General features: G+C 52.5%; 7 protein-coding genes across 7 annotated transcripts; 4 read left to right on the top strand and 3 right to left on the bottom strand.

Moving 5' to 3' along the window:
• Positions 1 to 251: 251 nt before the first annotated feature.
• On the bottom strand, positions 252 to 983 carry NEUTE1DRAFT_136021 (uncharacterized protein; the record flags this gene model as incomplete). Its single annotated transcript, XM_009850926.1, has 3 exons — positions 252 to 287; positions 346 to 765; positions 837 to 983. The coding sequence occupies 3 exons, from the start codon at positions 981 to 983 to the stop codon at positions 252 to 254; spliced, it is 603 nt and encodes a 200-aa protein (XP_009849228.1).
• A 1,337-nt stretch (positions 984 to 2,320) lies between these two features.
• NEUTE1DRAFT_40023 (uncharacterized protein) lies at positions 2,321 to 3,595 on the top strand (the record flags this gene model as incomplete). Its single annotated transcript, XM_009850526.1, has 3 exons — positions 2,321 to 2,368; positions 2,899 to 2,965; positions 3,105 to 3,595. The coding sequence occupies 3 exons, from the start codon at positions 2,321 to 2,323 to the stop codon at positions 3,593 to 3,595; spliced, it is 606 nt and encodes a 201-aa protein (XP_009848828.1).
• Positions 3,596 to 5,057: 1,462 nt separating this feature from the next.
• Positions 5,058 to 6,230, top strand: NEUTE1DRAFT_128440 (uncharacterized protein; the record flags this gene model as incomplete). The annotated part of the gene is made up of 4 exons (XM_009850925.1): positions 5,058 to 5,271; positions 5,384 to 5,454; positions 5,540 to 5,694; positions 5,815 to 6,230. The coding sequence occupies 4 exons, from the start codon at positions 5,058 to 5,060 to the stop codon at positions 5,945 to 5,947; spliced, it is 573 nt and encodes a 190-aa protein (XP_009849227.1).
• Positions 6,231 to 7,516: 1,286 nt separating this feature from the next.
• NEUTE1DRAFT_99125 (uncharacterized protein) lies at positions 7,517 to 8,241 on the bottom strand (the record flags this gene model as incomplete). The annotated part of the gene is made up of 4 exons (XM_009850924.1): positions 7,517 to 7,583; positions 7,705 to 7,826; positions 7,904 to 7,979; positions 8,030 to 8,241. The coding sequence occupies 4 exons, from the start codon at positions 8,239 to 8,241 to the stop codon at positions 7,517 to 7,519; spliced, it is 477 nt and encodes a 158-aa protein (XP_009849226.1).
• Positions 8,242 to 8,597: 356 nt separating this feature from the next.
• On the top strand, positions 8,598 to 9,777 carry NEUTE1DRAFT_59801 (uncharacterized protein; the record flags this gene model as incomplete). Its single annotated transcript, XM_009850923.1, has 2 exons — positions 8,598 to 8,836; positions 8,940 to 9,777. The coding sequence occupies 2 exons, from the start codon at positions 8,598 to 8,600 to the stop codon at positions 9,631 to 9,633; spliced, it is 933 nt and encodes a 310-aa protein (XP_009849225.1).
• Positions 9,774 to 10,938, bottom strand: NEUTE1DRAFT_78479 (uncharacterized protein; the record flags this gene model as incomplete). The annotated part of the gene is made up of 1 exon (XM_009850922.1): positions 9,774 to 10,938. One exon carries the CDS (start codon positions 10,936 to 10,938, stop codon positions 9,973 to 9,975), a length of 966 nt encoding a protein of 321 aa, XP_009849224.1.
• Positions 10,939 to 11,987: 1,049 nt separating this feature from the next.
• NEUTE1DRAFT_78478 (uncharacterized protein) lies at positions 11,988 to 15,317 on the top strand (the record flags this gene model as incomplete). Its single annotated transcript, XM_009850921.1, has 1 exon — positions 11,988 to 15,317. The coding sequence occupies one exon, from the start codon at positions 11,988 to 11,990 to the stop codon at positions 15,108 to 15,110; it is 3,123 nt and encodes a 1,040-aa protein (XP_009849223.1).
• Positions 15,318 to 15,321: the final 4 nt, after the last annotated feature.

Here is a 15,321-nt window from a genome sequence, read left to right as displayed (position 1 = left end):
ATATGCCCTTTTCATTCCTTCATAATGCTTTAGTGGACGTCTACCAAGTTAAACCAACCACAAGGCACATAACAAGTCAAGCCGGTTCCTCAACCCCTTTATGACCGACGTAATGAACAGTTTGATGGGCACGCCAGTATCAAGTCGCGTATTTTGACCAGTCATGCGCCCGTATCTCAGCACAGTCCATGCACATCAACCCACTATGATCCTTATGGCCCTATAATACTGGCGATATTCCACAGACAGCCCTAGTACTTCGTCCACTCGCGAGTCTTTGACCACATCTAGACCCAAGAGTCCGTTAGCACTGTTCTCTGGATTAATATAAGTATGCCGACCTACCTTGTCAAAGTATTTACCCTCGTGTCCTCTCTCCAGCACAAAGTGCATGGCTGCATTCAGATCGGCGACTTCCTGACGTGTTGCGTCGTGCTTCATGTTCAAGTTGCCTATGATCTGCTTTAGCTCCTCCTTCCGGTCCTCGTATTTTCTGTTGTTCGCCTTCTTCTCGGATATGTAATTCTTCTTGGCTCTCTCGGCGTTCTTTGTCATGACATCCAGTTTCCTTTTGCTCTCTTTCAAAAGAGCCGCGAGATCCGCATTCTGCTTCAAGGCATCCACATTCTGCTTCATGAGATCCCCGTTTTGCTTCACGAGGGCCTTGAGTTGCTCCACTAAAGCTGTGTCTTGTCCCCGACCAGGCTCTTGCTCTAGAACAGACATGGTAGCTGTGTATTGCTCCTGAACAGGCTCGGAAGTTGGCTGTTGTCATGTCACGGGATGATCAGCGAGATGTTCTCAAATGTTTGAACCACTGTTGACAGCGTCCCTACCTGGGTATTTGCCAGTGAAGAGGCAGAAGAGTCTGTACCCGCCGAGAGCTTGCTTGGGGCCCGATCTGTGGTTTTGGGTCTTTTACGTCCTCGACAAAAACGACGCTTCTTGACGCCATCAGCACTCGGTTTGCTACCACGCCCCATCTTGCTTCAGGTAAAGGCTCCAAAGACGGGTGTCAAGCGTGTGGAGGGAGAGCAAGTTGGCCAGACAACTGGGGTTGGAGTGTCTTCGCGTGACACCAAAATGAAAGTAAGATTTGGCGTGAGGCGGGAAACGGAAGTCCAAGGACCAGAAACTGGACCTGCCCTGCCTTCACTAGAATGGTCCTCGACTTCAAGGTGTCTGCGCAGCTGCCTAAACCTTTTCCTGCACGGACCAAATACTCAGCGTGCCTGCCCCAAAAAGGAGAACGACACGAGCAACCGAGTGAAGGCAACGCGCCCACAACGCAAGTCCCCTTCACTCTCCGTAGCCTACCAACAAATCCACAGGTTGACGCAGAAAGATGGGATGAATTCATAGACAAACACCATTCACCACCCTACACAGCCAAGGTGAGACTCGAGAACCGGCAGGCAAAATCATGACAAGTAGTCAGGTACCTACCGTGTAGAGGTAGTCACTCAGTGATATGTCACTCGACACTGACAGCCATCCTTGATAGAAAGCTCAACATTAATGTTCACAGTTTGATTTCCATCTCCTGGTCTTCTAGTCATCTATTACTGCCAGCGTTGGTCAGGTCGTTGTGAGTTTGGTTATGGGCCGTAGTTTGCGGACTCCAGTCCCCAAGTATACTTCGCAGATGCTTCATGATTTCCCAAAGACGACTTGTCAAGGTTCGACGTCACCGCCTCCTGTAGCTATCTCCCGCTCGTCTGATCCCTTTGGCTTGTCACCTGCCACCCTCTTGCCGAGTTGATCCGTTTGCTCCTCTCCGGTTCGGGGGGACGGTGAAGGCCAGGCTGCCACCTGGGAGATTGCTTTTCAAGCCAGTCCACCACTCAGAGGACGCGAGAAACTTCTCCGCGAGATTCCTTATCTTTCTTTCGAGAGTTGAAGATCAGACGAGACCTTTTACTGCTGAATTTGCGGGCTGGAGTGGGTCCAGCGGCTGGCCCGACCTTCACCACAGCCCATCGAGACTCGTCGTCCCGCCCGTCCGTGAGACCACAACTGCAGGTGACGCGCAAACAATACCTACCTACACTTTCATCCCAACTCGAATCCCCATTCACAGAACTTCACAATAGCAACTGGAAATTCCCAGTGGAACTGCAGCCAGAATTTGCACTCCTGCACGGACCAGCAAACTACCCTCCTCGTCCCTATAAGAACCCCCTCCCCCCCTCCTCTCCTCCTCCAATCTTGCTCCTTCTCCCTCTTCCATTTCAACCTTCAAAAACTCTCAGTCTTCCTGATTCGCCAGACCAAAAAAAAAAAAAAAATCTTCAAGCGCAACTCAGTCCTCGCAACCACAATGGCAGAGTCTTGTGACACGGACATCACCATGTCCAACACTCCTTCGGTAAGTCTTTTCGCATCCGGCATCACTCGTCAGCAATGGTTTCAGATTCCCGCAAGAGCGACGCTTCCTCTACGTGAAAATGCCTGCGCTCTCCTGTGTACACAAGATCTGCTCCTGTTCTTCTGGGATCACTGTTCGCCCAGATGAACCATGTTGAGCGCCTTGTCACGGTTTGAGAGCCAGGCCGCGGCCGTGGAAGCCAAGGTCCACCTTGGTACTCACTCCACGATGCCATCGTTGTAGTTGGGCTCTTTGAGTTTCGTTCAAAGGAAGTGCTATCTCAAGCGAATGAGTGGGTCTGCGGGCTCTGGCAGGTTTATACATTGTATGGCCTGTCGTCCTGGGAACACACAGGGTCCGTGAATGTTGTCGATTCCTGGTGTTTTCTTCTTCGAGCGCAGGTGTGACAGCCGCAGCTCGCAGAGATTTATCCCGTTAATGGTTTTTCGGGGTGGCGCGGGATATGATTCTCAAGCACGACGAGTGATGAGACTTACCATAGTGAGTTCACTTGCTGACGGATGCACTAGCTCTCCCAGGACACTACCAGCCTCGCCATTCGCAACAGGCCTGGTACCCAAGGCATGGTCGCTGTAAGTTTCCTCACCCATTGAACATCTCATTCTCATTGATCCTTCGACTTCCACTCACCTTTTCCTGACATCTTGTTGCACACACATCATCATCTATCTGTCATGTGCTAACCGTTGCGAATATTTCTTGCAGGCCAATGCAGCGCCCTCGAGCGCCGTCGCGGCTGTCACTGATGCCGTTCTCAGCGCTGTCACTCAAGTTGACCATAAGCTGGAGCGCCTCGTTCGTGACGTGGCGGACAGTGCTGAGAGACCTGTTGACTTGGGTCTGGCACAGTTGTGCCTCGACGACACCAACGCGGCCAAGGTCGCCAATGCTGCCGCAATTGTCAAGATGCAGGTGCAGGTGGCAACCGTGGATTTTGAGAAGGAGAGACTCAAGGAGGATGTCAGAAACAACGACGGCTACCACCGCAGCAAGGTCAGGAAGGAGAGAATGCGCATCGATCGCCTGGAGGGACTGCTTGAGATCTTGATGGAGGAGAGAAGCATGCCGGCCACGAAGGAGACTCACGCCTTGTACGACAAGAAGATCGAGCAGTTCGAGAAGGCTCATAAAGCCAGATGCGCCAGAAGTGACGCGGAGGTTCTTCAGGCTGGTCCGGCGACCCCTGGCCCTTACTCCAGCGACTGAGGGAATCAGGGCACATTGCTTGGCTTCTATGTTTTGAGGCTCTTGGTTTTAGGGTGCACGGAGTTCATGATTTACGATACCCGTGGGAATGATTCAGCATGGAGTTCCAGGAAAGGGATAGCAAGTTCCAGATTGTCATTCAGAAGTTGAGCAAGATAGTGCTCCATAATAAAAGGCTTCCCCCTTGATTCGTCCTGCTCGATTGAAAAGAAACACACATGATATGTGTTCTGTCATGTCCCGTTTTGCTCAAAGATCGCATGCTGATGTGTTGTCCTTGCAAGCTACCTGGGGTCAACATGAGTTAATTCACCACAAATTGGCGCTTTAAATACCCGATTGCTATGATGTTTTTATTTATGTTCTCTTTCAGTGTCCCGGCAGCGTTTAATTCATCACACACGTCTCCTGGACCTACCCAGGTGGAGACGCAACTTCGCTTTGCCCAGGAATGAAAGATTAAACCAGCCTGGTTCATGGAAGAAGGTGACACTATCACATGTGTACCACAAATAGAGTGTACCGAGTATTATGGCAACAAAGAAATGTCCGTGAACATCGACAGAAGTCTGATCACAAGAAGACGCTTAACTCCGGGACAGACCAGGGATCGGCATCTTGTCCCGTTGCATCACCAATTCCTTCTGTGCTGTCTCTCCACCCACAATGACACCCCAAATGATTCGATGGAGCTTCCATGCTACCATGACCGCAGAACCACTGGGTCGACTACAGCCTACCTTGCTGCGCTGTCAAATCCGTCCTGTCAGATCCAACGACTGTCAGCTAACCATCAACACAGCGTGAACTTCAAATGCTCTCCACTTTATCAGGTCATGAACACTAAGAGAAACGGCATAGCCCGGCCTGGCTGTCCCATTGGAAGCGTTCACTTCTCTCCCTTTCTTAACTCCGATATGGTGCCGTGAAAATGGTCGGTTGGAGCCGCAATGCGTAGCCGTTGGAGACTGTACCCGCTCCTGTGCCTTGACCCATCAAGACCCTTACATTAGCGCTCCGACTTAAATTCGTGGGAAACACCACTCCCATACCCTTGAACAGGTTGAGCTTACTCTTTGGAGACGGCAAATCCTTCATCTGCGAGGAGAAAGTAGCCCTGAGAGCGGCCACATTCGTGAGGCACTGGAGGGTCAATTGCTACATCGAAAGTCGGTGAACGCGTGAAGGAAGAGGTCATAGAGAAGCTAATCAAGTCTGATGCAACGGCGAGGTCAGGCAAAGGGCTCGTCTTCTCGTATTGATGATGCCTTCACGTCTTATGGTTTTATTATCGGCTGGTTGAGGTAGACGGCAGATTGTTCCAAGTGAGGAGGCGGGAGTCTCTATAAAGAGGTGAACAATCCTCTTACTGTTGTCACATCACAACATCGGAACAACACCTTCCAAGACTCGCCAGTCCTCTCGATTCCCCTTACACACTCCCATAACACTCATCAACAAGATGGTCAACCTCCTCACTCTGTCCTTCGCCGCGATGGCTCTCACTCCCCTCGCCGGCGCCGTTCCCACCACCCGCGATGTAGCCTCTGCTCCTGCGCCCTTCTCCTTCGCCAAATGGGTAGACGAGATCATCGCCAAACCCGAAGAGGCAGCCACTCCTCAGCAGGCTCTCGACGCTTATTATGCCTATGTCAACAACACCTCCACCGACAATGGTGAGTACTGTACTGAGTCTCTCCGCTCCAAAAGCGTTTTGAGAAGAGAATGTGGGCAGTGAAAAAAAAAAAAAAAAAAACCCGGAGCACCGAGCTAACCTCAACCCAAAAGTTCTCCCCGAAACAGCCTCCAAGATGCACAAGCGGGCCATGTGCAACACAGTCGTTGGCAAACAAGCACCGGTAAGTTCTTTCTCACCACACACACAAAACACGTTCAATGTCTAACCGAACATGATGCTTTTTTCTTTTTTTTCTTGAGCAATAGATCCCCGACGCAGTCGAATGCATCAACTACCTCGCCCGCCTTAACACACAGACATGCGAGGTCTACAGGGGCACGGATCACGTCTCGTTCGTCGTGCGTGGCAATGCTGAGATGATTGGAGTCAGGCCGGATACCAATGGTGCTTCGACGATTTGGTAAGTTACTCACCTATCTACCTTCCTACCTACCCAACCTGCAAAATGTGGACATCAAGGAAGAGGAATAAACAAGAAGAAGGAAGAGCGCTGACAGGCACATGTCTTACAACAAAACAGCAACAACGTCGCCCGCGCCGGCGGTAAAATCATGGACGCCTGCTCCCGAGCGGACAACACGGTAGAAGGTGAGGAGATCACACCGGATGCTGCGGCGATTGCTGTGCACATTATCAGAAGGGGTGGATATTGAAGAAAGAAAGGAACCAATATCGGCTCCTTTGTTCTCTGGGGCTGTAACCAGAGAATATGAAGATGTATGTCATCACCAAGCGTCTGGGCGGTTTAGGCCGTGTCAGATCGGTTGGGATGTTGGGATTGTGTAGAGATCTGGGCGCGAGGCTGATAGGAAAGCGCAACTTGACGTATCTAGGCCTTATAGGTCCCACTACTTCTGTCGTTGTTCCTGCAGAATTGGTAGAACTAGCTGGCAGAATACAGTTCCCTGGGGCTGTTGTTATGCCTAATATACGTCCACCAACAAATATTGTGAAGAAATGAAAAGGAAAGGGTTCTCAAATTCTCGTCAGCTTCAAGAACATGATGCCCATTGCTGTGCAGTTTGCGTGTTGGCAGAAAGGGATTGGGTGAGTAAGGTAAAAGGTAAAAGCAAAGGTGAAGGTTCTTTTTATCTTTTTTTAACAGCGATGTAACTCGGGAAGAAGACGGGGCACGGGGAGGACATTAGTGTCCAGATGTGGTGATCGATGGGGTTCGTCGTTCAGGGAATTTGTTTACATCTCCAGGGTTAGGGTTGAAGAAAGCAACAATGACATTAAGTGGGAAACATCGGGGAGGATGACAAGGGGGTGTGATGGAGTTGTCAATGAGAATGAGCTGAATGAGACAGTGATGTGATGGTCAAATTTTTGACAAAAACAGTGACAGCGGAAATGGGCAGGAATTGATGTATTTATTGATGCTGCCCGAGTTCGTTAGCTGATCGGAACTATCCGATAGCATAGGTCTTCTCATGAGATGACTCAATGACGAGAGTTACAACATTGGGCCGAATGGACAGACATCCTATGGCAGAAAGCTGTCCGGGACACGCAATTTCGAGTAAGACGGGTTCCATCTTTGTCCCAACGCTTCATTGAACAGAGCCTGTTGGGGTATAGCGAAAACCACCACACCATGTAACTCCCTAGTAGGAAAGCCTGACAACCGCGAACTATGCAATGTTGGCGTCCAAGAAGGCAAGGAGTCTCCAAGCAAAGGCACCATGAGAAACTCAGTATTTTGGTGAGGAAAAAGGACGAAAGATAGCCCACTAATTGTGATACCTCAGGTCACAGGACTTCGTCTTTGTGATTTCGTGCCAACCGCTTGATTGGACAATTCCTGAAAAGGTGCTGTCGCGACGGCTTGACAACATCGTCATGGCCACCACCCAAATATGTTGCCTCCGAAGCCACATACTGAACATTCTTTGGTAGACAATGGCGAATTGGCAGGGAGATCCTGGTAAGATCGAGGATGGTCTGCACGGTGCTTCAGATGAACTGCCGAATTGGTCTTAAAATAACAGCTCCAGCTTCGGGTCCAACTTCCTCGCAACTTCGCCCAGAAAGGATTGGAATTCGGGTGTTGCTGGTGATATCCGTAAAGGTCAACGATGTGTGACGATGTCGGTTCCTTGACGCGATTCTCCCAGGCGAAAACATTCCATTAACCAGTCGCTATATATGTACACAGGACAAGTCCAGTCCGCAACGCCTCGTGTCTGTTTCGATCATCATAACTGTCGTTTTCGGGCACTTTAGTGCTTGGCGGGGGCAGCAGCGGGAGCCTGCTTCTCGGTGGTCTCGGAGGTCTCGAGGAACTTCCTATCGGGGGGGTTAGCGATTGTGGGCACTTGTGGTGATGCGTGATGACGATAACGAAGAGGACGTGGGTGCTAATGCGGCCGGAGGGACGAAGAATGAAGGAGAGTCGAAGGCTTCGTACTTGATGAAGTCGGCCTCATCAGAGCTGGAAGCGTTGATGGGGGGAGTAGCAGGGGTCTTGCTGCTGCCGCCGGAAGCGAGGTAGACACCGCCGAAGAGGGAGCCGAGAACACCCATGGCAAGCTGTGGGAAGCTATTGTTAGTGGAGGCTCTTATTTATGCTATTGTTTGGGAGGGGCACTGACGTATTGGGAGGCGACCTTCTGGCCGAAAAGGTTGTAGTATTGACCCATTGTGACGGAGGCGGTTGGAAGTCCTGGCGGGGTGTTTTCGGAGCTTGGTGGTGATGGGACCGGCGTGGAGGATTCAACGGTTTGGAAAACGACGCAAAGGTGCCAGAGAAGCTCCGTCGCGCAACCTGCCGAAAATTTGGCTGCCTGAGGTTGCAGAAGCCGCCAGCCAAGCCCGACCTCCCGCTGCCAAGCCGCTGCCCCGTAGCCGTCCTCGAGCCGCCCTGCACGTCCAGAACGTCAAAAGTCGCGGAAGGACACACGGACCACCCACATGCCCGCCAGCCCCATCCCCGTCGCCCCGCCATGCACGCTAAGTCGTGTTATCGCTCGGTTATCCACCACTATCGACCGTCGCTACGTCACTGCTCAAATTGAGCCCGGCTTATGGTCCGGAGTGGAGGAAGCTCATCTGAAGCTCAATGGTGTTAGCTTGCCAGCGCATTCTGCTTCTTGCCATCACCACATCCTACTTAGTGTACTCTGGATCTCCTGGTGGTTTTCATTTCTACTTGTACTTCTTATTACCTTTGACGCAAAATCAGAGATAACGCCCGCCCTTTCTTTTTTTTTAACATAAAAGTACATCACCGCGCCAACATCGCGCAATCCGTCGCATCCGAGCAAATTCTACAATCCGCGATAGAAGCAACAATAAACCACAATGTGGCCCTTTGGCAACAGCAATAACCCGGACAAGCCGGCGCCGCCCAAGCAGTCTCCTTCAGAAACCAGCCCTATACAAGACAAGGTGGAGAAGAAAGTTGTCGATGTCAAGAATGCCGTTCATGACGAGCTCAACCCCCAGAAGCTGCCTGCGCGAAGAAAGCTGCCCGACGGTCTCCAGAAGTTAGTCGACAAGACTGACAAGGAAGAATTTTATGATGATCTCTACGAGGGCTAGTACGTGTTTTGCACCGGAAAACCAACACACGGAGAAAAAAAAGAAAGGAGTTTAGGCCCAACAGTCTCACGGAGCTAACATTGGTCATGTACTCTACGACAGCATGCCTCCCTCGACCGAGTCCAACGTCCGTTACGCCGCCTACGCCTCCCGCTTCCGCACCATTCTCCTCTCCGCCCACCGCTACGTCGCCTACACCTCCGATATCGGGGAGTCCTTCCGCCCCGTCGCGCACCCGTGGCTCGTTCGTGGTGCCTACGGCGTCTCGTGGGCGTACATCCTGGGCGACGTCAGCTACGAAGGATACAAGGCATACTGGCACAACCGGCGGGTGCTGGACCCCAACGTCGAGCTGACATCGCGCCAGAAGCGCATTCTCGGCTTGATCGATGAAAACGGCACCAAGAAGATGGAAGACGACAAGCCGACGCCCGGCAAAATCACGCCGCTGGAGGACTACCGGACCGTGATGCTGCAGCGCCTCATCTTCCAGAGCGTGGCCAGTATGGGACTGCCTGCGTTTACGATTCACAGCGTGGTGCGGTACAGCGGGCGCGCGATGAAGAACGTCAAGAACCAGACGATCCGGACCTGGGGTCCCATTGGTCTCGGTCTGTCGGTCGTTCCCTTCCTGCCTACTTTGTTCGACAAGCCAGTTGAGAATGCGGTCGAATGGGTGTTCCATAAGGCCTTTGAGACATTTGGCGGCAAGGAGGCTGTTGGGCATGCGCCACTTATCGGAAGAGAAAAGACGCTGAGTGAGAAGCCTACTCCTCACAAGGAGAAGAACGAGTAAGCGGAATAGAGAGATGATGGAGAGAACATGGGCTGGCCAAAGATGTATGAAGGGATTGTTCCCATGCGCTCTTGAAGTGTATTATAGGTACTCTACATTCACATGCTCACTATTGAATAAATTACGGAAAGATTGACAAGTTGCACAAAATATCATTACATGTGAAGTCATCTAAGAAATGCTCCAACAACTTCCCAGTCCCAGCACTTGGTATCAGGAAGTGTCCATGAGAAATATCAAAACCGCTGAAAGCCCATCCCAATGCTCTCAGAATATATAAAGTGAAGATGCGAACCAACTGCCACTATCCCACATCCTCCAATTACCAGCCACCCTCCCTCACATCTCAATCAAATCCGGTGGCGGCCCCACCCCCCTCAACAGCACAATCGTATTCCCATTCACCAACACCTTCTCGATCTTCTCATTGAACTCCAACATCCTCCCGCCCTCCACATGAAACACCCTTAGCCGATCCTCCTCCTTACTCGACTGATTGTTGATATTCTGCACCTGCAGACTCCTTGCCGCCGCATCCAACACCCTCCCCACCACCCACTCCTTGTTGTAAAAGAACTCGCCCTTGGGGATCTTCGCCTTGGCCGTTTCGCTTTCCGCCTCCACATACAGATATATCCTCTTCTCGGGAGGGATCTTGTCATCACCCTTGGCCGTCTTCTTCAGCGTGTTGACCGCAATCACCCTTTGCGCAGCCGTGCTCGGTTTCGGTTTCGGTAGCGATCTTGCCGCCTCCTCGCGCTTCGTTTTCCCCCACAGCTTGAACCGTTCGAGCGCACTTTTGGCGCTAGCTTGCATTGCCGCAGCCGTCGCAGCGGAAGCTGCTCGCGCCCCGATTGGAACCTTGGATTTACAGTCGTGGTCTTCAGCCAGCCGGTGCTTGAGGCAGTAGTCCCGGTTGCAAGAGGGGCAGTGCACGCCCGGGACTAAGGAAGTGCCGATGATGGTCTTGCAGGCGTCGTCGGCGCAGGGTTTTTGCGAGACGAGCTCGCGCATGCGTTTCCCTTCGCCGGCGGAGGGCCGGGCAAGCTGGGCAAGCCGGCGACGCTCGGCCCAAGCGCCCGCGCAGGCGCAGTTGTGCGATGACTCGGACCGATGGTCGAGGCAGAAGGTCTTGTGACAGGATTGGCAGAGGAAAGGGAGAAAGTCGAGCTGATTGCAATATTCGAGCTGGCAGTGCTTGCCGACCAGACTGGCGTCGGTGCCGGCACTGGTGCCAGAGGGGGAGGCAACGTCGGCGGTAGACATTTTGACGTAGCTGGTGTCGGAGGAGTCGTTGTTGGACATGGTGAGAAGGAGGGTTGGCAAAGCCGAGCTTCACGCAGTTTTATATATGGGCGTTCGATGGAGGATTGGTAATAATGAAGTGCCCCTGGATTGTGAAGGCCTCGAGGTTGTAGATGGTCACCCCTGCCAAGTCGTAAGGACGATGCTGCCTTCGCTTGTGACACAATAGCTAAAGATAGCTTAGGCGTGGCAAAGGGGTCGTTGTCGTCTGAAGATTCGCAAGCTGGTGATAGACTTTGGCTGTCACGCGACGTGGTCTTGGAGGATGGATGACAAACCAGATCAAAGCAAGTACACCAAAAACGATGCCGAGGGGAAGAAGGTAGAGGTACCTTTTACAGGTAAACAGTGGCTGTCGTGACGTTGTTGTTGCCTTCGGGGGTCCATTGCGCATGCATCGCCTGCCTTTCAGCGCCGTAGCGGCCCTCGCGGCCCTGTCAGCCGCTGCCTTCAGCCGCCGCACGGTGGATCTGGAAGGGTCTCGAATGCACCGATGTTGTGGAGAGATCTGGTAATCAACAGGGGCAACAACAACCCAGATTGCCTGCCGGTTGACCAGAGGCGGCACTGGTAGCGCTCCAAGTCCACTGCGAGTCCACTGCCTGCAATTCGTGGGGTAAAGTCACTCTACACTAGCATAGGTGGTGATGTCAGTCGTTCCCCTGCCCTGAAACAAAACAATCCATCTTCACTTCCTTACCGTCTTCCATCTACACTAATCATCCTGCCTTGCGTCTTCTTTGGTGAACATAGTCTCTCTATAGCGAGAACCCCTTCGTTGAAGCTTTATTACAATTTTGACTATACGAAGCAATGAAAACTGAAGCAACTGAACAACAACTGGTAAAAGGCAAGAACCTAAATTCACAACCACACAAAATTCAGGGTTAGGGTACTTGAGCTTTGTTTGCCATCCGCAAGGCCGAACGCGTCTTGTGATGACGACATAGAGGCGTTGGATGTAGTTGGATACATTCTAATACAGCCCAAACAAACACATTTGACCCTCGATATGATCGGTCGTCAAGAGACACAGCACCTTGCCCATCATGCCCCCCTATGTACCCCGCAAGCGAGTCCGCGATGAATCTCCCCCTCCAGCCAACGACCTGAAGAACGATGCAAAGCGACGAAAAGGAAAAGAGAACCTCAACGCCGCCAAATTGACTGCTCCACCTCGGAAGCCGACCCTCTTCGACGCCCTCGACGCAACCGCCAGTCCCGCTTCGTCTTCCAAGACCAGTCTCGCAGCATTGGCGCTTGACGAGAGCTCCGATGACGACTCCAGTTCTCTCTCATCCTTGTCCGATGGCGACTTTGAAGACGTTTCGGTCCTCAAGAAACAAAAACACAATGTTCAAGTAGGCGAGGACGAAGACGAGGATGACGACGAAGATCTTGAATTCGAAGATGTCGAACCCTACCAGCCCCAATCAGCCACAGCAAACGTTCCCGAAGTACCCGCTGGCGACCTCGAACTGACTTTGATCCGCGACACGCGCATATCCCTTGCCAACGCACTAGGGAAGAAAGGACCGTCCAAGCTAGAGCGGAGGATACGAGTCTCGACTCATTGTGTGCACGTGCAGTTGCTTCTCTGGCACAACGCTGTTCGTAATACTTGGCTGTGCGACCCAGAGGTGCAAGGAATTCTTTTGTCGCATCTTCCCCCGAAACTTTGGGATGAGGTGGATAGATGGAGGCGGAGTAGTGGGTTGGAGGTGGTGGTACCTGATGGAGGTGGTACTGAGGCTTCGACTAAAAAGAAGTCACCCGCCCAGAAGAAGACGAGGGCGCAAGTGAAAGGAAAGGCGCAGGCGAAAGGGAAAGATGCTGCCAAAGCGGACAGGTCGCGCGACTGGGGTCAAGCAGCGAAACATCTTGAAAAGGGCGCGGTGGATATGAGCCATGGCGATCCCCTGTTTCGGTTGATGAAAGTCCTCAGCGCGTGGTGGAAGCAGCGGTTTCGGACCACGGCACCGGGGCTACGGAAATGGGGGTACATGACGTTGGAGAGGTTGGATCGCCTGACGAAAGCCTTCAGCCAGGAGGAGCATCAACCGGAACGATTTGGAGAGCGAATTGCCTGTTTGGAAGACTTTCGCGAGTGTGCTTCGGAATGCGCTGGGAGTCGTGATGTTGGCGCTCAACTTTTTACAGCATTGTTGAGGGGACTGGGGTTGGAGGCTAGGTTGGTAGCTAGTCTACAGCCCTTGGGGTTCGGCTGGACTAAAGTAGAAGAGGCAGATCCGGAGAAGGAAGAAGATCACAAATCGACCCCAAAAAAGAAGATGGGAGCCACGAGTATGGCCAAAGAGACCGTTACAACTCAGGCATCGGGGAGATCTACAAGACGAGGTGCAAGCCGTAAGACAACGAAGATCCAAAGGTCTAACTCAGAGCTCATAGCAGCAGACAGTGATGACGATCTAGTCATTAGTGATCACGAGCCCGAACCAACACCGCGAATGAAGAATAAAGTCTACGACAAGGACCTGGAGTTCCCCCATTACTGGACTGAGGTTCTCTCCCCAGTCACCAAGAAGTACCGACCAGTTGACCCCATCGTGAAATCCATCATTGGCACGAATAGGGAGTTGATCGAGTCTCTGGAGCCACGTGGTAGCAAAGCGGACAAGGCCAAGCAGGTCATGGCCTACGTCGTGGGTTACTCGCCAGACGGCACAGCAAAGGATGTCACAGTGCGCTACCTCAAGCGACAAACCTTGCCTGGGCGCACAAAAGGCATGAGGATTCCCATGGAGAAAGTTCCCGTTTACAACAAGCATGGCAAGGTAGCGAGGTACGAAATGCACGACTGGTTCCAGACCGTGATGAAAGGCTACGCTCGAGGCGGCAGGAGCAAGCCCGCCATGACCGACGTCGATCTAGAAGAAAACGCGACGGACCTGAAGCCAGCCAAGCCCGAGAAGAAGGAAGTTAAAGAGGGCCAAGAGACTCTACAGTACTACAAGCAATCCAAAGAGTTCGTCCTCGAGCGACACCTCAAGCGCGAGGAAGCACTCCTGCCCAACGCGCGACCAGTCAAGATGTTCAGGAACAAAGGCAGCAGCAGCGGCAGCAGCAAAAAAGCGGCGACCACCACGGCCGCCACCCAAGACGAGCCCGTCTACTCCCGCAAGGACGTAGTCCACGTCAAGAGCGCCGAAACCTGGCACAAGCAAGGGCGAGCTCCCCTTCCCGGCGAGCAACCGCTCAAGCGCGTCCCTTATCGAGCAGCAACGAACAACCGGCGACGAGAGATTGCGGAAGCCGAGCGGCTTACAGGCCAGAAAGTGCTGCAGGGATTATACAGCTTCGACCAGACGGATTGGATCATCCCGCCGCCCATCGAAAACGGCGTCATACCCAAGAACGAGTACGGCAACATTGATTTATTTGCCGAGCACATGTGCCCTCAGGGAGCGGTGCACGTGCCATACCGCGGCGCGATGCGGGTGTGCAAGCGGTTGGGCATCGACTACGCGGAGGCGGTGGTGGACTTTGAGTTTGGAAACAGGATGGCGGTGCCGGTGATTCAGGGGGTTGTTATTGCCGAGGAGCATCATGATCAGGTGATGGAGGAGGTGGCCAAGGATGAGGCCGAGAAGAAGAGGAAGGAGGATGAGAAGCGACGGAAGGCGGCGTTGGGAATGTGGAGGAAGCTTTTGATGGGGATGCGGATTGTTGAGAGAATTAAGCAGGATTATGGGCATGTGGGTGATGAGGTGGAGGTCTTTGGAAGGCATGGAAGCGGAGGGGCGGAGATTCGGGAGTTATCTGAAGCCGAAGCGGAAATAGGTGAAGATGAGGAAATGGGCGGCGGTGGGTTTTTGCCCGAAGGCTTTGAGGTGGAGGATGAAGAAAGGGATAGCCATCTGAGGTCCTCTTTCTTCCCGGTGGTAGATGAGGATGATGAGGATGGGGAGGATACACTTGAGGTGGATCACGGCGAGGAAGAGGGTAACGGGGATCAACCGGCAAAGAAGAAAGACTCCGTGGTGATGAGCACGAAACCCAAGCGCAAGGCGGCTGCTGCCAAGGCGAAGGCGAGTATTTCAGGTTCGCGAAGGAGAACGAGGCGCAATGTCCCTTCAAGTGAGGATGAGGACGAGGACGAAGATGAAGATTCGGAATTGTCAGATTTGGAGGATGATGAAGAGGATTTCTGAGCGGGAAGGTCATATCGTGCTACCTAGGTAGGTACCGATATGGCAGCGTTCAGAGGTAGTAGCTGAGCTGCCCTTTGCGTAGATACCCACTTGCTTCTATCACTTAACCACCGAATATTATGACGGAGCTTTTGTAATATTGTCACATACATCATAGTTGGGCAGTGTGAGAGTTCGGCCATAGTTGATATGGTACTGGTTTGCAATCTGA

The sequence above is a fragment of the Neurospora tetrasperma genome (genome assembly GCF_000213175.1).
Source record: "Neurospora tetrasperma FGSC 2508 unplaced genomic scaffold NEUTE1scaffold_2, whole genome shotgun sequence".
Taxonomy (NCBI): domain Eukaryota; kingdom Fungi; phylum Ascomycota; class Sordariomycetes; order Sordariales; family Sordariaceae; genus Neurospora; species Neurospora tetrasperma.
This window is presented reverse-complemented; position numbering and strand designations above follow the sequence as displayed.